The sequence below is a fragment of the Papio anubis genome, chromosome 15, assembly GCF_008728515.1.
Source record: "Papio anubis isolate 15944 chromosome 15, Panubis1.0, whole genome shotgun sequence".
In the NCBI taxonomy this organism is placed as follows: Eukaryota; Metazoa; Chordata; class Mammalia; order Primates; family Cercopithecidae; genus Papio; species Papio anubis.
The window spans coordinates 45,118,295-45,144,754 of NC_044990.1; the positions used below are offsets into that span (position 1 = coordinate 45,118,295).

The 26,460-nt window shown below is 34.8% G+C and overlaps 1 protein-coding gene across 10 annotated transcripts in view; it reads right to left on the bottom strand.

Annotated features, from left to right (window-relative positions):
* Nucleotides 1-26,460, bottom strand: part of PCDH9 (protocadherin 9) — a 957,408-nt gene that overhangs the window by 852,880 nt on the left and 78,068 nt on the right. The window contains exon 3 of one of the 10 annotated variants that reach the window (XR_639868.3): nt 6,410-6,531. The exons of 8 other annotated variants lie outside the window; for them this stretch is intronic. Coding sequence is in view for 1 of the 2 variants with exons in the window: in XM_009192008.3 (XP_009190272.1) it covers nt 6,529-6,531 (3 nt within the window). In the remaining variant the exon portion in view is untranslated. Of the gene's footprint in view, nt 1-5,297; nt 6,532-26,460 lie in introns of those variants that run through there. One more of the 10 variants, XM_009192008.3, reaches the window with a different exon arrangement.

Below are 26,460 nucleotides of genomic sequence, written 5' to 3' on the forward strand. Positions count from 1 at the left end.
GCCTAAAACTAAAATGAATTTGCTATTTCATTTGTACCTACAATTAAACATTCATAATTTTGCCATTTCATTCTTATTTAATCTAAACAAGATATAAAATATTAAAGAACAAATTGGTTCTGAATATTAAAAAGAAATTAAAAGTTTCCAAGAAATAATGAAAACAATGTTAGTTTCTGTATTTTCCCTTTGTAAAACACCTTGTCACAGCAGATTATAGAAAATCTGTTATTTGCATGTATATTATACATTAATATATAAATTATTTCAGATTAATTAGTGAGACGAGAGACTCAGTACTAAAGAATCTTCCCAAACAGTATCTTCATTCACAAAATATGCTTCATCTGAAGAGTTAAAGAAAAAATAACAAAAATGCTTGCTATTATGCCTAGCCATGATTGAATATGAATCATTAGCTGTAATTTATACAATTATTTTGAATCATAAATTTTTGTTTGTTTTAAAATAATAAATCATAAGGAATCCATGGTTTCAAAAAAGTAAAATGCATGCACTCTTTAACTACTAAACATTGTCAAAGGAGTATCATAGGTAGCATGCTATATTGCTATCAACTGGGAATAAGAAAGACCAAACTGAGTTTTAAGCATGATCACTCAGGTCTTTGCTATTCACAAAAAGTAAATAAAAAGATGAAAATGCTATGCTCAACTGGAAAAATTATTAGTGAGACTGTCTTGAATGTAGTATGTAGTAGGCATATATATTTATTTGAAGAATTTAATATACACTTAGTGAATACCCAATATGTATGCAGGAATATTATATGTGTAATAAAAAATAAAAGAAAATAAATAACTCTTCTCTTTCCTCAAGCATCTTACAATCTTGTGGAGTAAAAATGCATGCTAAAAATTAATTTTGTAACAAGGTAGAAGGTCTTTTGGGGCTGCTTAATCAGTTCCTTGCTATAAAACAATAAATATATTGTTGGCTGCCCAGTAATAATTTATGATAGACTCAAAGCACTTTTCAAGCAACATTATTCTTTATTAAATTTCATAACCTAACACCTATTAGCATATCATCCTACCGTCTTCTTGTGGCATTGTTGATGTAGATCATTGACCTCACAAGACAATAATTCAGTTCTCAGTTGTCTTGACTAAAGTTTTGGAGGAAGAGGAGACCGGAAAACAAAGCGTTTCTTGTTTTCAAATATACAATGAATCAGGAGTGAGAACAGAAGGAGATTTTGGATTGTCTTTGATTTTACATCTCCCCCTAACACTTACTCATGGTTACTGCTGTCTAGAGTAGATTCTCAAAAACCTTTCTAAATTAACTCATTAGGAGAGTGACTTTTTAAGTTATCATAGCCTGTGACAAATCTGGTACTAGAACCCAGTTGTGCACAAGGAGTAGGAAGATGTTGGGCTTGGAGTCAGTGCAGAGAGAAAAAGTCTGGTTCTTCAACTCATGAAACTTCTGACTTTGGGCAAGTCTTTGAGCCTCACTTTCCTTGCATATAAAATTGGGAATGTTCAGAGATGTATGAGAATTTCATGCAATAATAGATGTAAAGTGTTTCTGTCTGACACAGAGAAGACATTCATAAAATGTTCACCCATTTTTCCTTCTTAAGACCTCAGAAGGATGTGAATTTTGACCTGTGGTGTCATATGTTGTATCTCTGTTGTGACATGGCAGCCTGATCACACATCATGTGTATTACTGTTGCCAGTGAAAAGATAATAAATGTTATTAAGAAACAAATCCCCCAGATCCACTCTGTGTATGGGTGTGTAGGGCATGGCTTAAATCAAGAACTCTGTGACTTTATCTGGCCTAGGATAGGAGGAAATAAAAATACAGCAGGAGAGAAGAATCTCTTCTGTTCCCCTTGTTATAGAAATATTAAGCTACAGAAAAATCACAGCATAATTGTGAATATGGTGTACATGCAAAAAGAGAGGTGACTAAGAACTAGGAATTTTGGAATTTATGTCACTAATCTCTGTTATCAATAAATATCACCAGCATCCAGTCAAAGCTGCAACTGAAATTTATTTCTTAGTTTTGAACTCAAGAAAAAGTAGAATAGGTTCTCCATCACCACCTCTCACATATTCCAATGTACTTCTTTCCCATATTCTTACTCATTTTGTATTAATTTGTCTTTAACATTGTCACAGCATCTTGCATTTTCCTACCTTTGGCCAATATAATTAATTTTAAAAATATGTGTGTGTATATATATGTATATATATATTTATATTTGTATATATGTGTGTGTGTGGGTGTGTGTGTATATATATGTATCCTTCACTGTTTTAATTCTATTACTTGTGCTAACTCATTTAATACTCCTAGCAGTCTATCAGTAACCCCATTTTTCTGATGAGAAATTGAAGGTGAAAAAGGTTAAAAATAAACAAGTAACATCATATATTTAGTAAGTAGTGGTCATAATTCAAATTGAGACCATATGGGCTTTCAGACCTTACACTGTGGTAGGCTGATTACTATGCAGAAGCTATTTCATTTTAATTTAACTATCTTAATCAACCCATAGCACTGTTTTTTCATAAATTTCAGTATTCTCGTAAATAGAGTGAAACTTTATCTCTTTAAAATAAGCCCTCACCAGATCAGAGTAGCCAAAATATCAATTTAAAAACCTATGGTTTTTTTAAAGATTGAATTTGTAGATCAGTTGTTTAAATATGAAAGCAAAGCATTACATTGTGGTTAGATAGCAAGAATACTTCACAAAGGTCTGTTTAACACATTATACATGGACTCATTATTAATTAAGGCATTTATGTTCCTGTATCCTGGCAGCAGGGAGGCAAGTTTGGCCAAGAAAAGAATAGACAAGTTTCCTCCTTATTTTGAAAAGAAATAGGGGCTGGGCACGGTGGCTCACACCTGTAATCCCAGCACTTAGGGAGTCCAAGGTGGGTGGATCATGAAGTCAGGAGTTTGAGACCAGCCTGGCCAACATGGTGAAACCCCATCTCTACTAAAAGTACAAAAAAAATAGCTGGGTGTGGTGGCACATGCCTGTAATCCCGGCTACTCGGGAGGCTGAGGCAGAAGAATCACTTGGACCAGGGAGTCAGAGGTTGTGGTGAGTGGAGATCGCGCCACTGCACTCCAGCCTGGCAACAGAGTGAGATTCCATCTCAAAATAAAATAAAATAAAATAAATAGGGATGACTCTAGGCAAAATTTTAAAATAGTTAAAATCTGACATTGGCACTTTCCAAATATCCTTAGTGTCTTCCAGCTATTTTAGACTATAATATTTCATTTTCATGGCAATCAAGATTTCTATTCCCTTAAGTCAATTGATCTTTGCTATGTGTTAGGTGGGAAACAATGGAAGTAAGCAAATCATAATATATAAATTATGGTTGCCCCATGATGGTCCCAGAGGTATTTTCGCATTATACAAAGATTTTCCTTACAAAGATTAATAGTGAATTACTAGAATTTGGTCCATAAATGAAGAGAGACAAATTCAAACAGCCCTGGAGGCATGTTTTCTTCTCTAAGAGGCTGACTCAGCTGACCCGATGAACTCAATGGAAAAACAGGTGGACTGGGTGTTCTGTGAAGCCATCCTCATCCAAGCCATCCTCATCCACTTTGTGAACCTGAAATTTTATCTGTACATAGCGGTCCAGACACCTGTGTCGTTTAACCTCTAATTACATTGCAGGGATGGGGATCTGCTCGTGGAGTGGTTTTCCTGTTGTGACTGGTCTTGCTGTGTCCAACCTAAGTATTCATCTCTATGAGACGAAGGAGCTTGGTGGAGCTTCGTAGTGATTCTTTCCCTGCTAACCCAGCACTCTGCAGGGTGCTAGTGTGTGTGCATGTGTGTGTATCCTTTTGGGGGGCATTTTGGAGCATGCCAAGTTACTCTGGCCTTAAGTCAGCTCTCCTATTCATTTCAAGACGTTTTGTATCTGATTATATATATATATATATATATATATATATACACACATACACACACACACACACACACACACACATTTTTTTTTCTTTCTTCATATCAAGCCATACCTTTTCTAATTGCACTAGTGTGGATACCGGCAACTCATGTCAACTGTTGCAAGGGAGTCAGTATTGGAGACGGGAACACTTTTTTGTCCATAAAGTTAATTTGCAAATCTGGTGTTTATATGTCTGTCATTTTGTTAATAAATGGAATGCTTCTATTATTTTTCTTTCCAGATGAACTAGATGTTTTGGGATCTCGTTGGTACTACTTGATTTTGCCATTTTGGAGGATATTACAGAGGTATTCTCATCAAAGTAATTAGCTTGTTAGATAAGCTCTGCAGGTGGCAGGTAATGTGATACATTAATTAAATTGTAGCCCCAAAGGCTTATGGGAATCAGAATTGCAAACGCAGTCTGAGTTCCCAAGTCCCATGAACCTACCATGTACCTCGCCTACAGTGAGAGTGAACACTGCAATAATAGGTCATCATCATAAGGGCATGAGCCGATTCTCCTGGAGAAAATGCTCATGTAAAGACAGTGCTTAGAGAAGCACATTTGGATATGCTGAAATTTTTCCACAACCCCCAGACATGCCAATCAAAGATAATGCAATGCAAGTATCTCTGAGTGACACTTTAGGCTGCATTCATAAGCAACTTGCCCCATTCAAAGTCAATGAAGAGACAAGACTTACAAGCCCATGCTGAAAAGTTATTGAAATGTGACTGACATCTCAAAGAAATGGTGTCAAAGGGTTTGCATGACCTGGAGCTGAAACACAGCAGGGTTAATCAACATTATGGCAGTTGGGTACCACAAAGACCTTCTTTAAGTCTTATTTAATTTAATTCATATCACTCAGTGGGGTTATTATCACCCTTCTGCTCTCTCCCTCTGTCATTTCACCCACCATTTGTACTATTTATTGTAAACTTTTGCTTTGGTTAAAGTGTGGAAGGTAGGAAGTAGAGCCTCTGTTACCACTGAGGCTTCTGGATAAACGATGGTGTTACATCTATTTCCATTGATTGAATTCCTCTATAAGATGTTGAGCTTCCACTGTTGTGTTTCAAGATGGGGTGCCTCCTGGGAGAGGATGGAGCAGCAAGTCTATAATCCTATTCAGATAATTTTCAGTGGTACATGAGTTTAATGATTTACTAAAACCCATCTACTCTCAAAAATGGTCAGAAAGGGGATAGCAGAGGTATCCCCTTTGAGCTGGGTCTATTTAATTATTTTGTCACTCCCCAAAGGCAGACATATTCTCCTGCCTGGTGATAACCACCGGCCTACTGGAAACTGTTTTTTAATTTTTTTTTTTTAACTTAACACCAGCTTGGGACAGAAGTCAATCCTCTGAGAACAATTTGTTGTAATATTACTATTTATCAGCATTATCGTTATATGTATGTTTTATGCTGAATATGTCTGTGAGTTTTCTTCCATATCATTGTAAAGTACAGAAGGTATATCATCTGACAGAATAGCTAATGACCTTGCCTAATAAAAGAAGGAGAGAGAAAGAAGGGAAAAACAAAACAAAACAATATCAACTCTTTGTGATGAACAGAATCTGGCAATTGCTATAATTATATTCATGGTAATTATGCCTATGGTTTAAAAAGTGTAAGCAATTATGAGTTATGTTTATACATGTTAGTAATAATGCATGATGGACATACGCATAAAATGTGTGTGTGTGTGTGTGTGTTTCAAACTAATTATCTGGCTTTATTTCAACTCCGTATTTTGAGTCCAGGATTGTTGGGCCTTTTTGTACCATGTGAATGTATTAGTCTATAAGAATGAGTCACTGGTTAAAATAATATAACCATGAACCCTAGCAAGCTTGTCTGCTAAGGGCACAATCATATACTCTTCTCTAGAAACATACATGTATATATGTACATGTATGTATTTTAGCTAGAGGTAATCATATATTCTACATAGAGAGATTTTATATGTGTATATTCTCTCTATAGCTAAAGGAGCCAGCAACGAAATTTGTTTTTCTATCTTTCCAGACACTACAAGACACTACTACAAAAATAAGTGAATAACTACCAGGTCTGATAATATCAAATAAATTATCTATTCTGGATTCAATTCACAATTCCTATTAAAGCCTTTTGCAATAAAAGCAGAGAAAAAAATTAAAGTGAAAAATGAGAGTTAAAAAGACCATATTCCTTATTATTAATTATTTTAAAATTTTTAAAAAGCATGAGAGTTAGACTTGGGAAAGATCACCTTGGAAAGAGAGTATATCAAACATGATAGCAATAGACTTTTCTTTTAGGAAGAATAATGGTTTAATGTTTAATTAATCTTATCCATTTCTGCATTTATGGGAAGGCAGAGAAGAGTCTGCTTTATAATGTAGAAAATTAAATATTAAAACCTTGGTGCCTACCAGACTTACATTTTCGTATTATGAATGAGCATTTTCACTTTCTGCACACACAAAGAAACAGGAGACAGATGCAGTCACTTAGCTCTTCAGTAAAGGGATTATTTCAAAGTATTTCTGATACCATCTTGCTACTAGAAACAAAACACATTGAAGATGAATATTTAAAATCAAAACAAAAATCCAAAACTTTAAGATGTCTTTCATATATAACATACATCCTTAATTGTAAAGGGTATAAATAAAATCGTTCTTCAGTGGTTTTTTTTTTTTAACATATGAATTATCCAAACTTAATAGATCTAAAATCAAAAAAAAGGTATTGTTAGTACAAACTGCATCATTTTGTAAGCTCCTCACTGTTTTGCAGACCTTGGTCAAAGTGAAACATTGCACAGGGGTTCTGACCATGAGAAACATCCTGCCTAAACACCTGACTACAAGGCAGACAAAGGCCCAAATAGAGAAGCATCCCTATTATATCTTGCTGGACAAAGGTCCAAGGAACACCATGATGACATCCCACCGGAACAAGAGCCAGAACTGCCTCATCATGGGAACACCTTATCAATATCCTGCCAGGCAGTAAACCATATTGCCCAGACCCCTCCCACCCATACCTATAAGTACTCCCAGCTTGTATGCACTGGTGGGCCCTGGCATTAGGCTGGTCCCCCACTTCCGTAGGTTTTATGCTGGACATAAAGCTTGCATTTGCTGTTAAGCCCCCCTCTTTCTGTGTGTGTGTCTTTCTTTAACCCTCACCTTCCCTTCAAAACCTAACAGGTATACTGCTTAAAGAATATTACAATAGTTTTTACATACTTTAATGCCCATTTCAGTGAGAAAACTGAAGATACGAATTAGAAGAAAAATGTGGTGTCAGATTAAAATACACAAATGACAAATGAGAACAGAGAAAAGAAAGATCAGATATTTACACGTTTAACTCAAATTGGTGCATATTTACTTTACTTATAGTTTGGGCCAGATTATGTATTTTCTAAGTAAATAGAACATTTAGACTCCTATTTTAAACTATAATTGGACCTTTAGTCTCCAATGAGTTATTATTTATTATAATGTGAGGATTGTAGAAGAGGTGAAAGAAATGGCTATATTAGAGAGTCCCATCTCCTTTGAAATGGATGTGAATCAATGTCATCTCCACTGATCCAGGAAGATAGTTTACCTCTCTGTGACTGGTTTCCTGCTCCAGAAAAAGAACAGAATTGATGTAAAAGGAAAGTAAGGCACTGTTAACCAACATCTTTCCTAAACTTAAAAGATTAACATGTTATTTAATATAAGAAATTCTTCTAAGTTTTAATACATGCATTTCTGAACTTTTGACATCTTGATTTCTAACCTTACAATTTGTTGCTTCTAAAATTAAACCAGGTTTAAAAATAGCACAATCAGCATGGTGACATGCTATTTTTCAATATGCATTAGTAACAATTATGGGGGAGTGTAGCAAAAAAAAAAAGAAAAATTCAGAGAATGTTTAGGAAAGAAATAACATATCAAAGAAACTAAGTACATGTCTTTATCTTTTTATCTTATTTTCACACAATTTTTAGTTTCCACTTCAACAGTTACCTTCAATTACAATTGGCAGCACATCATGGACTTTAGGCTGCTACCTGAAACAAGTGCCGTTGAGACAGAGATGATGGATTTATGTATACGATTTAAGATCTAACAGATGTTGTCATGCCCTGCATATCCCATCCTTGTCCTGATCATAGAAGACCATTTTTCAATAAGAACTCAATGCTGCCTATCCATCCATCAGCACATTTGACTGTGTGAACCTTCGCCAAGCCAGTCAAATGACTAAGTAGAATTTCTGCTGTTGTTATCAGGAAGCAAATGGTTTCCATTCACGAGAATTAAAAACTCAAGTATCTAGTCCTGTTTAATTATCTAGCAAGTTGACTTTGATACGACTGAAGTTTCTAGTGGTAAGTTTTAGGAAACTATGTGGAGTCAGAGAGTTAGTTGATTTTCTTGTCTATAAAAACAAGAAAAGAATGACTACTACTTCAGTTTCAATTTTCATTTCTTCCCGATTAGCAACTAGTCTTCCCATTTAACTACATTACCGTACCTTCCCGCCTCCAAGAACGTACCTGTTCTTGGGTCACCAAAAATATACCCCTCAACCCACCTGCATCTTCCCCCATGCCTGTTCATCTTCCAGTCCACAATTAAAAGGCTGTATCTTGCAAGAAGTTGCTAATGGTTTCTCCAGCTAGAAATTTCTTAGGTGAGTTCACTATAAAGTTTACTCTCTAGTATATTTGCCAACCGAAAGTGCAATTCAAAGATCTTCCATTTTCACCATGTTTAAATCAATACATTAAGAATTAGAAGGCATGTGTGTCAAATAGGTGATAACATATAGTTCATAGCAATAATGGCAGATGACACCAAAAATTCAAAATAATTCTAAGAGACTGTAAGAATGGGTCAAAATCAACAAGATGGAAATTAATAGTAATTTATGACAAGTACAGAACATAGTATTTAAAAAAAGAGCTTTATATGACTACAGATATGATTGACAAAGTATATGTCAAAAATATTGGGGTTCTTAATGTATAGGCGGTCAATAAAATTTAAGAATTCAATACAAAGTGTTATGTCATACAGAATAAATATGCTTCCCTTCCTTACTTCTAGTTAAAACTCTTGCATTCCTCCAGGCCCTGCTCATATCCAATTATATCCAGAAAGCCTATCCTGACTACTCTGTGTGTTTTCTGAATTCCTGAAATACTCACTTTATGTATCAGAGCTTTAAATGGCATCTTTTTGTACAGTATTACACTGATGCTCCTCAAAAGATAAATTCAAAAAGATTGGGCACCCAAATCATGAGAAGCAAGACTTTAAACAGCACTTTGGCACTACTAGACTGTCTATGGGCCTTCCTGTGCTCATACAATCTATGTATCGGTTTTTGAAGAAGAAAGGCAAAATTTCAAAACATAAAATACAAAATAAATTTGACATGTGACTTCTGGAGATATCTATGACAAACAAGGGCATCATAAGCCACTTCATAATTTTGATGGGCCCTAAACTGGAGATAAATTGTTCTATCCACTTTTGTTTAACAGGATAGAAATAGGAACAACTGATAAAAATAACAGAGAAGAAGATTTTAGCTTTATTTATAACTGAGGCCCCATAATAAAACATGCTTCCTTTAAAAATTATGAATTTCATATGTCTGGATGCATCTGCATAGAGGCTGAATGAGACAGAAAGGAATTCTGAATTGGAATTCTTTCTTTGCTTACAAAGTTGGATTACATAACATAGGATGCTTTACCGTCTGTAATTCTATAATTTCAAATCTAAATTCTATGTCATAACATTTGAGAAAAAGACAACCTCTTTTCATTAGTTTAGTGCACTATAGAACCCTGGTCTATATCAAAGGGAGATAAAAGATTTGCCTAAGAGGAGAATTGGAACAAACCCAGGATCCCTGGCAGGCAGTTTGTGTTTTATCTAAGTGACTGCATTGCCTTTTCTTTTGTTGCTCATCTAGAAATGAAAGGTTATAAAAAAAGACTCAGAAAATCTCTTAATAGTTAAGGTTTGACTTTTCATGCAATAAATTAATCAAAAGCAATGTTAGAATGAGCTACTGTTTCATGCACTAATTTAGATTAGATTCACATAAGAAATCCACAGTGAAGGTGGAAATCGGAAAACTTCTACCTAAAGATACCTACAGATGTTCATAGTCAAATTTCATTAACAACATAGAACTGAAAATTTATTAAAACAGGTCTTGATGACTCTCATTCTTAATTCCACTCAAAATCAATAGCATTTTGATGATTTTAAAATTCTGTATATCCAATAATTGATATTGAACAACTTAACTTCTTATAAAGTGACTTTTTAAAGTAAAATCCTCTAAGATTGCCTCCAGGTGTCTTTGATATCACTGTGCAAGTCAGCATTGACAAAATATCCAATTAAATAAAAAAAAAACTAAAGCTCTAATGGTTGTATCCTGTTCTTTTCCCGTGTTCAATATAGTAAAGATCAGGACTCAGGACAATTTAAAATTCAAAACACTCCCTGAGGTTTTTAGATATAGGTCGTTTCATTTAGGTAAAAACACAAACTTCTAATAAGTGATATAAATCACCCTTTATCGCAGAATTAGCTGTTTTAATAATCCAGAATGAGCTGTTATTTTTGGCACTCTAATTCACCATGGATCCTGTATATGGTCACCCCAAAGGGACCTAGAATGACTAGCCCTGCCGTTCACCCAGCATTGAGAAGACCCTAGAGAATCAGAGTCAATGACATTTTGGACCCACAGCCAGTTCTCCCTTGATGCCTTTTTCTCTATCCATATGCATTCTTCTTCATTTAAAAGCTTGTTTTTCTTCCTTTCTGTCTTTATTTTTAAATATAAAAGCACATTTGTTTTCAGGAATATAAGGCTGAGTTGTGGCGTGGCTTCCTGCTGCAGTACATTTGAAAATACTGCCAAACAGCAGCAAACACACACTCAGAAACATGCTTGAGAGCAAACAAGCCATCTATAAACACACTCCAGAAGCTTTTAAAACAATGTAAAAGTGGCATCTGGCATGAGTAAGACAGCAGTTTAAACTCCTAGACTCACCATCCAAATTTATGTTGAAAACTCTCTCAAACAACTGGTTATTTAAAAATACTTAAAAAGTCACTCTGTGTTGGTTGATTTTTGTACCATAGAAACTGTGAAGGAGCTGTATGTAGTTAAAGGGTAGCAATGACAAGTGAAAACTTTCCAGTCCCTTGTATAATATGCTTAGGATTATGCAAATTATTTCTGTATAAGAAAGATGAACATTATCTACTATTGCTAATAATAATGCATTTCTTTGATTTTATGTTACCATTATTTATACAATTTACTATGATTTTCTGCCATTAAAAAATTTTGTCAATTAAGTTTTAAGATGCAGTTGATGGCAAGATACAGCATACTTTCAGAAACACCAAAATGTATGTTGTGAATTGTTAAAATATATTATTAACAATATTTTCTAGTTTTAATGTTTAACTGTTTAATAATTCTGCCATTTAGGGGGTGGTGAAGGCCCTGGGGGATGTCATAGTCAGCTCAAACTTGACACTTGGCCTCAAAGCATAGCTTGGAAAAAGAATTCTAAACTCTAGCTATGTGTATCCAATTTATATTTTCTACATCTCTCTTCATTTTTACCCCATAGATCTCATTTTATAAGAAGCATTCTTTTTCTTTTTTTCCACTTTTTTAATATTCCTCATTTTGATTCACATAAAAAAGGTTTTCTAAAATTATGAAGTAGAACATCTAACCAAATGCCAGTACTTTACTAGACAAGGTAATCTCACAGTAAGAACATTGGTGGGCAGTGTTTATGAGATCCCAACAATTAGTGGTTTATAAATAGCAGAGTTCTAAGGAGAAGATGTCAACAAGAATGGACAAGTAGAATCTGAAAATGCATGCAGTAAATTTACAAGGAGTCAATTAAAAACAAAAAGCATTTGCGGAATAATAGAAGTAGGAGAAATTGTAGTACATTTGCAAAGTGAAGAGAGGTATTGGCATGTTTTTCTTTCAGATTTTTTCTCTCATATAATGCCTTCTTAAACAGTGGGAGATCTGGAGACCCGGTGGTGTTGACTGAGGGGATTCTTTGCTACCTTCATTTACAATAACATATCCTGTTCCTAGAAAGCAAGAAAGGGTCTCTCTGGTATCTCTGCTATGGTGCCTCCTCAACTACTATTACTTCCTCCCCATCCATACTGAATATTCTTAAAATCTTAAGTACAGCCATGTGCTACATAGCGATGTTCCAGTCAAGGATAAACTGCATATCTGACAGTGGCTGCTATCTAACAATGGTCTCATAAGATTAGAATACTGTATTTTTATTTTACCCTTTCTATGTTTAGATGGGTTTAGATACACAAGTACCTCCCATTGCGTTATAATTGCCCATAGAATTCAATACAGTAACATGCTGTAGAAGTCTGTAGCCTACGAGCAACAGGCTGTACCACATAGCCTAGGTGTGTAATAGGCTGTGCCATCTAGGGTTGTGTAAGTGCACTCTACGATGTTAACACAGTGATAAAATTGCCTAACAACACATTTCTCAGAACCTATCCTATTGTCAAGTGACGCGTGACTGTGTAAGTGATAAGGTGGGGAAGAATCAACCCTTCTCTGCAGTACCTGTTTCTCTTCATGTGTGCCTGTGTTCTACATGACATTATAGTCTGGACCTGCAGGTGGTCCTTTGAGTTTGTTGCATCATATAATGGTAGAGTAAGAAAATTCGGGAGAGTTTATACTTTGAGAATTCAATATGCTATATTAAATTGTACTCACTGGAAATATAGGCTAGCTAAACTCTACATAAATGGTGTAGTTCAGACAGATATTATGATTTAATCTCTTTGAAATGGAGACTGAAATTGCAGTCTGAATCAATCACTTGGATTTTAATTTTATATTTTACAAATGTAAATATTTTATATTTTCCAAATTTTACAAATATTAGTTAATAATAATAGTTACATTATATATGAAATGGAGACTCAAATTCCAGTCTGAGTCAATCACTTGTACCTTAATTTGATAGTTTACAAAAGTTAGTTTATGATAATAGTTACAGTAATAGACATCGAAATATCTGTGGCTATAGTTTCTCTGTGTCTGCATTTTACACAACGTGTTTATGAATAAAAGGTTCTATAAAATGATTTATGAAAATGATCTATATTTATTTATCTTGCAGTACTGTGAAGCAATGTGAGAAGCTAGAACTTCTAATTTAATCATTTTATTCAGTAAATATTTTATCATTGCCTGTGAAGAGCCTGGGTCTGATATGGGTAAGCCAGGTCATATTCAGGTAGTAATATAAGGAAGACAACTGGGTGGTAATCTATTTAAATCAAATCGTTTGTACCGAAACTTCAAACTGTAAGCTCAACAGAATGCACCAGAGTATCTGTCACTATTTCCTCAGTCTGCTTTGTCAAGTGCAATTTTGTAGGTAAAAACTTTGGGGTGATTCTCGTGCCTCCATCATAAAGATGAAAATATAGCATGAATTATCTTTGGTGATAAAGAACACTTACCAAAATAGAGATGACTCAACTTCTACACACAGTAGAGCTATGTTGTAATGGAAATTGGCTTTCAGCGTCTGAGACATGTAATTTTATAATACATTTTAGAACACTTAACCTCTCCACATTTTTTTCAGCTCTGTCTGCAATAGTGAGAGGTAGTCTATTGTTACAGAGTCTGCTAAAGCGACTTATGTGCTATTTATATACAGAAATAAAAGGAAATTCTTCCTTCTCTGGTGGTCTCTTTCAGCTACTAAAAAAGTTGCTTGGCCTAAAAATGTCATCAGCCTCTGGGATTATTTGATTTGCTTTGTCCATAATTGATTACTTGGCTTTTACACACAAAAAAGCACATCTCAAAAATGTCCAAAAAAGGAGAGGAAATACGTTCAATTCTATCTCAAAAATTTCTAAAAATTTTTGAAGCTGAAAGGGATGCCCATAAACAATCTGATTCCAGTCTTATTTTCAGTAGTCATGCATAAATCATGTTCTATGACACAAAGAGAAAGAGAGATTTTTTATCTACAGTGGTATTTATAAGAAATTTTAGCAGACTGGGAAGAAGTCCATTTCAGCTAAATTAAAAAAAAAATCACCGACTTCTATATATTATGAAGTGGTTTTGAATTCTATCTTTACTATTTATCTGAAATTTTCTCAGCAAAGTACTCTGACTCATTGATCCTCAATGTCCCCCTATATAAAATGGCAAAAAGAATACATCGCCATTTCATCGAAGTGTTGCGGGAACCAAATGGGCTGAAATATTTGGCCTGTTTAGAACATTGTGTAGCACACTATACGCACACAATACAGGTTGCCCATTATTCGTGTGACTTACGTAAATTACAGGAAATATTCTAGATATTATTATAACGGGTTTTGTTTGTTTATGCTTTATTTACAGTTTGTTCCACCTGTTGATCTGAACTGAAGCAGGAAAATAGGTTCTGGAGGCAGGGAACATAAGGCTCATTCACACTTCAGCTATGACAGGAAATATCTGCTCCAGAGGGCATAGGCCAAGTAAATGACTTTGCAACTTTACTTCATCCTCTTCATTTACACAGGGCATACCCCAAGTCACCAATGGAATCCTCTGGGGGTATTTAAACTGCCCAGAATTCTGTAATGGGGTCTTTTGAGCTCCTCTGCTCAGGCCTGCTCCCGCACTGTGCAGGGTATTTTCATTTTCAGTAAATCCCATTGTCCTCGCTTTGTTTGTGCATTTTGTCCAACTTTTTGTTCAAGGCACCAAGAACCTGGATACCCTCCACTGTTAACAGAACTACTGAACTTATTGCTAATATGTTAATATATTATTGAAACTAGCCGATACATATCAGAACAACTAAATACTTTGATCAAGCCACACAAAATTCTCCAAGGAAACAAAGTGGAACAGTTATGGTTTAAGGTAAAATAATGTAAAATAATATCAACAGTATGTATGGCTGTGTGACTGAGAAAATGAATCTTGTTTAGTAAGGATCCAGAGCAGTAAGATAATACCTGTATCAGGAAGGAAATGCCACTCCCTTCAATTCTCAAGGGCAAAACCCTAGTCAATCCTATCACATGTGCACCTTCTTCTGCCCTGACATCTGCCATGTCTTATTTTGCATAAGCCACGGTGAATTCTGTCAAATCACCCAAGTAATAACATAACCATCTGAAACATTAACTGAAGACTTTCTTATGACATCAGCTGTCACACTATGTGTGAATCAAATTTGCTTCATTAAAATAATTTGGTTTTTGTTCTGACTGCTCAACATTGCCATTTGAATCTGTGAGCAGCCTTATTGACTCTTAACCGCTGTTACCAAGTCTTAATCGCTCAGAGATTCAGCACAGTTGGATATTGCAATCAGAGCAAATTCCCCATTTGATTCCAGCACAGAAGTTACCAATGAAACTAACAGAGTGATAATACAAAATTATCTGACTTCATCTCTTTTTCTCTCAATTCTCTGTGACTAAAATGAAACCATTTAGGAACTTGTAATCTGCGATTTCTTGAGTTTGTAGTGGCTACTGAAATGCCCTCTGGTAAGATTTCGAACATATCTCAAATATACTACTCTTATAGAGAATATACTGCTTTACAATTAGAAGTGTCCTGATAATCAGCAGTTTTGCTTTTCAAAGTGCACGACTTGTACATCTGGTTATGCAATCCAGTTAAGAGGCAATCGTAATAGGTTCAGGTTGCACCATAGCACGACATCTGCTCTGCAGTACCCAATCTGACTCTGCATATGAACCCTGGAAATAAAGTCATTATGTTTTCATTAAATCCAAAGCAATTCCCATCAGCTGATACTTGGTCACAAATGATAAACAGTTAATAATTAAGCCAACTGAAATATTTTCAAGTCCTCTTTTTTTGATGCTTGCAATTATTTTTGTGACAGGATAGGATAGTTTTCTTTCATAGGATAATTCCATCAGTTGCATTTCCTTCTGCTACTGAAAATGTGATTTTCTGATCACCCCCCATTGTGTTATTTTTTAAAACAACACTATTCTTGGAGTTTAAGGAAGGGTTAAATCAGAAAAGAGCATGCTTGCTAGCATCAGCGGCTACTGATTTATGACAAGAACACTTTTAGTCAATTATTGTCTGAAAGACTAAATGTACCTCCTGGGGTCCAGAATTTAGTCATACAAAGTGTCTGGCTCACATTGGCAGAATTGACCATTAATTATGATGGCTACAGGTAACAGTCCATGCATATCTTAGCTTTTTCTGGAAAATTTACAGCACAGAACCTATTAGAGCTAAGGTAAGGTCCGTTTACCAGTGGAAAAATAAAGAGGAAAATATTGCAAAATTTGAAAGACCCTTTAAAGTAACTAATTCAAGTGCTGTGATTTAGAAATCAGAAAACCCAAGAGAATGATAATGACAAGCACATACAAATGGTATTTAGCTGCTTCAAGTCTAGAAACCAGTCCTCTTTTTAGAGGTATGGAGCAGGTCAGGTGTTCTCAAACCTCAGGGCCCTTAATAATTACCTTCAGTGCTTTATAGAAAACAATAATTCTAGGTGTCCACCCACAAAGATCCTGATTTAATTGATCTGGGATGGAACCTATACCTGGTATTTCTTTAAAAAACCCAGCTAATTCCAATGCGCCTCCTCCACTCTACTGATCTCTTTATTTGTACCCTCAGGAGAAATGTTTCTCTTTTTTTAGGATAACAAACAGTTTGTTCTTATTGTAATAAAGGCATGCCCTGGCCATTCTGAGCCACGTGCAGCACATTTCTCTCATCATCTTGGCTATTAGAAAGTTTAAAGTCAATTATAAAGTCAACACTGTGTGTCTGCGTGGTCCTTCAGTGAATATATTCTTTCCTCCATCAGTTTTATGATCCTAATTTTTCTCTTTTGTTTTTTCTCCTTCATTTTTTTGGTAATATTTACTCTCTTGCTATTGCCTGTATTATTGGAAGCTATGTTTTCAGCACAACTTGGGCCATCAAAAGAGGTAAGGAACTAGACCCCTAAAAATGTAGAAAAGAAAATGAAAATATGTGATTAACGGTAATTAGCATCCTAAAGAAAAGAGTTTAGAATGGATTTATCATTTTGTTTGGAATTCCAAAAAGCCTTAAGGTAGACACAAATAAAAAGAGAGAAGAGCACATACGCAATACAGTGGGCTAAGTGTTATGAATAAGTGGAAAAAGTGAAATGAGAGTTGAAACGCTGAAGGCGTGAAAGACTAGCAGTGGGAAGAAGAAAGAAAGGGAAATGGGGCTGAGTGTGGTGACTCATGCCTATAATCCCAGCATTTTGGGAGGCTGAGGCAGGAGGATCACTTGACCCCAGGATTTCAAGACCAGCCTGGGCAATATAGTGAGAACTTCTCTCTCGATCTCTCTCTCTCTCTCTCTTTTTTTTTTTTTTTTTTTCTTTTTTTTTTAGATGGAGTCTAGCTCTCTTGCCCAGGCTGGAGTGCAGTGGCGCAATGTCAGCTCAGTGCAACCTCTGCCACCCAGGTTCAAGTGATTCTCCTGCCTCAGCCTCCTGAGTAGCTGGGATTACAGGTGCCTGCCACCACACTCAGCTAATTTTTGTATTTTCAGTAGAGACAGGGTTTCACTGTGTTGGCCCGGCTGGTCTCAAACTCCTGACCTCATGATCCACCCACCTCAGCCTCCCAAAGTGCTGAGATTATGTGTGAGAGCTCCTGCGCCCAGCCAAGACCTTCTCTCTTAAAAAATAAAAATAAAAATAAAATAAAATAAAAAGGTTGGGAAACAGAGTGATGTATCAGTATTGTATTATACAGGGTAACCATAATCTATAGTCTCAAGAGATTGCACCTCCTTTATCATTCCTGATTTTTAGGCAACATGATATGGCATCCATTCTGCATCACTAACTCTTTACAAAGTATCTGCATTTTCATTGTCTGTAAGAGTCGCTTCTACACCATTTATAAACATGGAATTTGAAATTTTATATAAAATTATAGATGACTACCTAAATACATGTTGGGTTAGAAAATATTGTGGTGGTGGTGACTGCTATTTTATGTTACCATCAAAAGAAAAAATAATTTTCCTGATATGAGAATCTGAGGAAACATGGAAATATCAGAATATGCTCATTTAGATTAAGAATGTGGACAAACCCTTTTCATCCCATTGCTCTGCTACCCTAAGTTTTTAAAAAATCAAACAATTAAAATTTTGTATAGTTTAGTAAATTTATAAATTTTAATAGACTTTTATCTGGCTTCATGTATCAATATTAATTGCCTTAGTGAAGATCTTATATTGATTCAGTGTGGAAATAAAATTGCTGTACATAAAATACCTAGGACAAAGGGCTCAAACTAACTCTATATAAAAACAAGGTATTTTACCAATTAGGAATTATAATTTATTTTGATTTTGTGGTTTTAAAATCAGCAATAGTTTTAATGGTTCATACCTGATGTTTGAATTTTAAATGAAAATAAAGGTGACAGCTTAGTTCACTACTCTCCTCCTGGTAATTAAAAGTGTTTGGCATGTAATATGTGCTCAACAGAATGTGAGAGAACGAGCAAAGACAAGCTTTCAGAGTATATAGTGGTATTAAAAAAGAGTAAAATTAAAATACTGAAAGAATAAATGAATCCAAATAAATGCCAGGAAAATTACGGTTGGATTTCTAAAATAGAAACCCTTGTAAAATGTAAAAATACGCCAGGCACTCACGCATGTAATCCCAGCACTTTGGGAGGCCGAGACGGGAGGACCATGAGGTCAGGAGTTTGAGACCAGCCTGGCCAACATAGAGAAACCCTGTCTCTACTAAAAATACAAAAAAAAAAAGAAAAAAAAAATTAGCTAGGCATTGTGGCAGGCACCTGTAATCCCAGCTACTCGGGATGTTTAGGCAGGAGAATTGCTTGAACCGGGGAGGCAGAGGTTGCAGTGAGCCGAGATCGCGCCACTGCACTCCAGCCTGGGCAACAGAGCTAGACTATGTATCAAAAAAAAAAAAAAGAAAGAAAGAAAGAAAAAGAAAGAAGAAAGAAAGAAAAAACAAAAACTTAAAAATAAACTCATAAATGTTATCAGAGCAAAATGAAATGAGAAAACAGGCATTAAAAAATTACACTTTTTTCTCCTAATGTATATTAACTATATCTAAATAAGATTGTTTCATCAAATACATTATTAGCATCTTGGACAACAAGATGATTATCGTTTTAATGACTCATTTTTACAAAATTTTACTCTTCACACTTCCTGAGCTTTACAATAATCCTGTGAGTTGGAGGATTTCATATTAAGGAACTAATAATTCACAAACCTTGTGGTTAAGTTTGGTGTGTTCCAGGTGTGGGGGTTTTGTGTAATATTCCCTCTGCTAGTTATTGGAAAAATGGTTCTGGTCGCACTGACTTCAAAATGCAGATGAGCATAAAGTAATATGGATCAAGTACCAGGTCATTCATTTCTCCCCTTGTTCACTTTTATTCATAAGCAGAATAGCAACATTCAGCCATTTCAGACAATTTCCTTCAAAGTGGTCTAGCCAAATAATAATAATAATAATAATCACAATAACAACATAAAACTCTGTAGTATTTATATTGAAAAAAGTAGGAGAGCTTTCTAAGATGTTTCTTCTCTGCTGGGCTTACAGCTATAGGAAAGTCACAAAAATCTAGTAAGAAAGGAAGGGGACACTCTGCTGGCCAAACAATAGGCCAGACCCTGAAGAAGAAAAGAAGGGAGAGAAAGTCTATATACCTATAGCCTCCTCATGACAGAGGACTCCATCTGAAACTCTATGTTCAATTCCGTCTCATTTAAAGTGTTAGCAGTAGTTACATTCTTTAGGTAAACAATGAAAGGGAAATAGAAGAAAGCATCCCTACAGATAATAAGGTGAGTCATAAGCATTATGCATTTGTACGTTTTGGGAGAATAAACATTGCCAGGAAGCACACTTTCCATCTCCTCCCTGGACAAATCAGGTCCAATATCTCCCTAAAGGGCAAAACTGTCTCAGATAAATTCCTTTTAGTCCAAGAAAGGCAAAAAGGTATATTTGGAGAGCTTTCTAATATCAAATTGTGTAAAGAGGAAATGCAAATAGGACTATCTTTAGAACTCTAGAACAACAATTCCCTTTCCTGGTGTTGCCACATAATCTCCAAAAGAGGATTTTAATTTGTTTTAATGATGGTGGGTTTATTTGCCAGGGAACAATTTAAGGAAGGAAAGGTTTTAAAATGAAAGAGGAAGAAGGTGCTACAACTTTGTAAAATTTGTAATAACTATCTCCTAGGAACAATACTCTTGTTTTCCATCTTTGCTTTTCATCCTAATTAATAGTGATCATGTAAGAAGACGCTTGCTGTACAAAATATCCTGTTGTTGGAACTGTTACTAAATAACCTAAAGTCCAGTGTCTATTAATTCTGAACCATCTCAGTCAATTAGTGAAAAATTCATATATTTTATAAAATATTCACACTGAGAAATAGCTATCGTTCTGGGAACAAGTACATGAATTAAATGTGTAAAACATTAGATACTTGCTAACCACAAAACTGACATTGAAAGAATAAAAATGTCAAGGATCCTAAATCCCTGTATGAAGGATATTTTTTCATTCACTAGTAAAGAATGCTACTAGAGTGTCCAAAGAATACCTTTGTATATCAGATCCAATGTTCTTAATAATTTATTCTACTTATGTTTTCAAGCTATGGAAGAAAGGTAAGTATGGTATACATTAAGGAGAAAAACAGGCAAAGAGGACATACGAATGTTCTGGAACTCACTAAGTACTTTCTTCATACAAAAAAACAAGACAAAATGGGAAATGCTGTCTCTGCAGTCACATTCTTCTCAATTAAAAACCTCTCATGTTTGTCAGTGATTTAAATCCCACCTGTCACGTTAACCCCCTTAATTCCTACAATAATTTCCCATATACATTAAACCACTCAAATTGTTCTATTTTACAAGTACCTCTGAGGACTGCGTGGGAAGGTGGGGATGTTCACAGATTTTCAGATTCCCTATCATCATTAGTATTTGACATAGAGTAACAGGGGAATGAAAGTCCTTTCTTTTTCTTCCTAACTGCTTTTAAAGGGACAAATCTATTACACACCGTAATACAATGCAATGATGACAGTTTAAAAACATCGATCTCAACACGTATTTCATGATGAGAGTCCGAAGCTGTCTTTGTATGACTGTCTAAATATTACTATCAAAGAGGAAGTTTTCAAGAACTAATGATTTAGTCTGAACAAGATGCTTGTAAATGAAGTGTCTCTCTATTAAGATGCTTAGGTTTCTTTCAAGTGTTCTGAATTAATTATTTTACCTTGTCAAATTTTTTTGTTCTTTCTTTCTCATACATGATGGGAATGTTGAGGGATTTTACGCACCTCATTTAGTACCACAGAAGCTCAAGAGTCTTAATTAAGACAAAGTATGATTTCTCAATAACAAGAAGAGACTATTCATGCTTAATAGGAAAAAAATCTTACCTTATTAAATTATTGTAATCCACATTATATTCTATAGGTCTTATAGTATAAAATGATAGACTATACAAAAAAACATCTTTTGAAGTTTCAGCCATACATTCAGATGTATGGCTTCAAATCCAGAAATAAGTAACAGAATCTTTTAGGGATAAAGACTAAGAGAGGCATTAATGCAAACCATTCGTCTCAAAAGGCAAATTACTCCTGGATGGTTACTGTACTATTTTTTATAGGATATAAAATATACTAGTATAATGAATGAAAAGTCTTCCTAAAGTGTTTAGAAAGTCACTTCAATGACTTTCTTCAAATTTCAGAAGAGATGATATATCTGTCAATAAAATGACACCAAAATCATATTTTATAAAGATTTTATATTAACACTTGCTTTTGAAAGATGACATTATAGGGTCTTAATATCTATAATCAGAAAGTCCTTTTCTCAACTTGCAAGGCAATAAGTTTAAGAATTAATTCCGTCTGCTGTAAAGTTGGCTTGCCTTTAATCTTCAGATTTAATAGGTCTCTTTTTGCTGAATGTTTTAGGCAGGTAATTGAGGAAATAGTCCACGTTTCGTTTCAGTCAACATAAAATGACATTGAAATGTCTTCAAATGTTTCCAGGAAATTTGTGCTAAACAGTCTCTCTGTTATATTTGACATTGAATAAGAACAGAAATCCCTGTATTTAATAAAGTCCTTGCTAAGAATTTAGATAATGAAGCTGCATGCTCAGGATAACTTACTACAAATTAAGATACTTAACAATATCTTATACTTAATAGCTAAGCATACATAAAACACATATAAAAATATGTGAAAATGTGATGATTTGTACAATGAAGAATATCACATATATATCATTTCCTCCAAGTGAAATGTATTGCTATAATTTTGAAGCCAAACTTCTAAAATATAAACCAAACCAAACAAAAAACACAACAGGATGATTGTCCTTGGTTTGCTCTGATGGACATTTTGATTCAGGCTTTCTGCCATTATTTGTGTCAATGAAAATCCTGAACAATTATCTGCTCAGTAAATTTTGTAAGGTGCACAAAAATATGCACAGAACATCGGAAACCAGCAAATGACCCTATCCAAAATAGATCCTTCCAGGAATCTTTGAGACTGTTCACATTTAGAAGCGGCAGTGGTTACATTAAGGAGTTATGAAGGAGTTCCAATTCTGAAATGCTTTCAATGCTTGTGGATAACTGGCAACTTCTTTCTCTTTTATTAAAAGTACTCTGCCAGAAAAGCGTACTTCAGTCAAAACACATTTCCACTTAAGAGTGGTTTTCTTTTTTTCTGAACATTTTTGTAAAGTAAATATTGAAGCTTTTCTTCCTCCTTTTCTCTCTTTTCTGATAGGAAATGAGATTCTAGTTTGTCAGGAGACAACTGTGATTCTGGCTTCCTTTTTTTAGGTTTAGTTATTCATTCATGGTTCTGAGTTTTGTTATATAGGTGCCCAGAGGCAAGTGGAAGCATTTTTATACATACAAAGTAGATAAACAGTGTAGGAAAGATGCTCTAATGGACCATTTCCCTGCTCCCCTCATGTAGCCTACAGCATTTTTTTATTCTGCAAGTATGACAGTTCATCTGAAAAGACCTCCAAAATCATCGTTTTCAGGCTTAACTTTCTTTTTTATTCAATTTCTTATCGGCAGCTGAAAATAGGATGCTAGGATGCTTAAACTTTCTATCAGACCTTCATTTTTTGAATGAGAGATAATTTTCAGAAAAATAAAATGGTTTTATCTTTGCAATTATTCGTATCTACTTAGGTAGGATATTTTTAATAGGAGAGGTGAGACTGGGGCAGGAGGAAATGTGAGAGGAAGTACACACCACAGATATAAAGCTGGGAATGTGTATCTATGAGAATAGCAACAACATGCTGTTTGGTTACAGTCTAAACAGTTGGGGCCCAGGCTTCAGCTCTCCTGTCAGGCAGCCTGCAGTGGCCCTGGAGAGAGTCTATGCTTGCCGTACGTTACAGTGACCTCTTTGACTCATGTTCACAGCTGTGTTAATAAGCTTGAAAAAGGTGCCCTATCCAGTTGTATTTTTTGAAAAACCAGAAGAAATAATAACTGAGACTGAGTACATTTGGAATAAAGCCAGGAAATCTGGGGACTGTCCTATAATTACTACCTTTTCCATAGCCAAAATTGTTGCTTTATATTTCATGGACACGTTTATAATGTCCACTGTTCATACATTCCCTCAATAAGTATTAGGAGAATGGCTTTGCAGATAAATTGCTAAGAAATAGCTTGGGTATGGGCCAGTTCTCTTTTTGTTTTTGATCTGTGACCTCACTGTCAAAGCATTCCATCCTTCCTCTCTTCCCACTCCCGATCCCAGTAAATGAGTATGCATTACATGCAGGATAAAACTATCATATCCTTAAACAAATGTCCTTTTCAAAAGTATAATATAAAGCAGACCCAGAAAGTCGGCTGCTATAACGATTTCATGTTTTGCTGATCCCGGTCTTTTCTTCTGAAAGGCTTTTTAGCGGTCCCCAGTGAAAAGTTGAGATCAGCATTTAAATGCAGGTCTATCTTTTTAACATACTTTAAGTCCTCAGAATTCACTAAGTCTCAGTGACTTTGACAATTTGTAAGCATATCTAGGATGTTAAGGCTACCTCCATGTCTTTTATTTTTTTTTTCATCCTGCAAAATTACATTAATTGGAATTTGTATTTTTCTTCCCCTCTGTGATTTGAGGGAAATATACTACTGAGTAAGATTTCTTCAAGACCATTTCTTTGTGTGAAGCAGCTTTCCCCAGACAGTTAGGGACCAATTATAGGAAAACTTATATTCTTTGGATTTTTACAGCTGATATACACTGGTTCCTCTCCGAGGTAACAGTAACATGCACATGTGCAATGAGTCACAGGAAAGAAAAAAACAGCAAAAAGTAATTATGTTGTTTCTTGTTATATGCAATAACCAGCATTTGGTTAGAACACCCGTGCAAGTTTTAATTTTAAATGAGAAGATGAAGGCAAAAGAAGGCAACATTTTTTTTTTAATTACCACTTTTCTGAATCAATCAACATGTTCATTTAAATTTAAAACTTAGCAGTTTTACTTCAGTTATGTTTTTCTTCGATGTCCTTTGAAGTCCTTCTCTATGTTCTTTACACATGTCATAAAAACAATTTTATTCACTATTAAAAGCCTGAGAAAAAGCTGATTGAGGTTTAAATGTTTCGTGTTCTTAAAGGTTTCTGTCTACATGTTAAATGGCAAAAATATAGCCACTGACAACTGTCCCAGGATGAATTTAACAAATAGACACGAATTTGATCTTTAAAAGATGTATTATGTTAAGTTTTTGATTCCTATGATGGAAAACAATGATATGATTTTGTCAGTTCTAGTTAGGAATGGAATCATCCAATGAACAAACTTTTACTACAAGGCTGCAACTACAGTAAGGCACCTATAGAGCAAAATTTACGAAGGCTTTTACTTTACCTTTAGATTCCTGCTCTAACCTACTACATAGCACCATAGCCCTTACAGACTGACCACGTGCCAATGATATCATAGGTCTCTTGAATAAATATTAAGATGAATAATTACATTAAAAAATGATTAAGATAGAAACTTGGCCTGCTAGAATTTGTGAATCTCGAAAATTTTCCTATCAGTATGAAAACAGGTAGCATAATGTAACAAAGACATGGTCTCCTGTTGTTGACAGCCTGAGCTGGAATTCTGTTTTACTTCCTATGCATGTCATGTTGGATATGACAATTTAAATATTTCTAAGTCTCATTTTCTTTATGAATTCTTTATAGTCATAGTACCTACTTTACAGGTGTGATGAGAATTCAATAAGATATTTTAAGCAGTAACCAGGACATTGTTAGGTCCTGATAAATATTCATTATTGTGATTATCATTATCATTGTATTTATAGGAAAGGAAATAAATCTGAACAAAACATCAACTTTCATACAAAAGAAAGTAACATTAAATGGAAAATAAAACTGTAAATACTACTAATGGTCATGAATTTTTATTCTTTTTTTATGATTACTAGTTATCCTAAGATCACAAAGGAATTACAATTTCAACTTCCATGAAGAAAAATTACGTTAAAAGTTTTTCCTTTCTATAAAAAAACCCTAAGATTATTAACTTTAAAGCTAAATAATGGCAGTAGTAATAAAAATACATTTGTATGGCATTTGAGTTCTAAAAACTGTGCTTTTAACTGAACACTTTCATGCAAATTAGCATGTTTAATCGTTATGAACACCCTATATGGTATTTTTAATCCCCATTTTGCAAATAAAAAACTAAGACCCAAGGTTACAGTACTTCTTAGTGGTATTGATATTCACTTTTGAATCCAAAATTTCAAAAATAAAAGTCTTTTCAGGTAATATGTGGGCAAGAATATTTGCAGTTTGTATTTTAATAATATAACATAATTTGAGTTGTATTTATTTTATTTTTATTTTTTTGATATGGAGTCTCACTCTGTCACTCAGGCTGGAGTGCAGTGCTCCCTGCAACCTCTGCCTCTCAGGTTCAAGTGATTCTCCTGCCTCAGCTTCCCAAGTAGCTGGGATAACAGGTATGTGCCACCATGTCCAGCTAATTTTTAAAATATTTTTAGTAGAGACAGGGCTTCACCATGTTGACCAGGCTGTCCTCGAACTGCCGATCTCAAATGATCTACCTGCCTCGGCTTCCCAAAGTGCTGGGATTACAGGCATAAGCCACCGTGCCTGGCCCATAGTTTGAGTTTTAATCAATATGAAAAGCCCAAAGTGTTGGTTTCCATACAAGTCAGAAAAAAATCAGTATTAATAGAGAGTATTAATTTTATTAAGC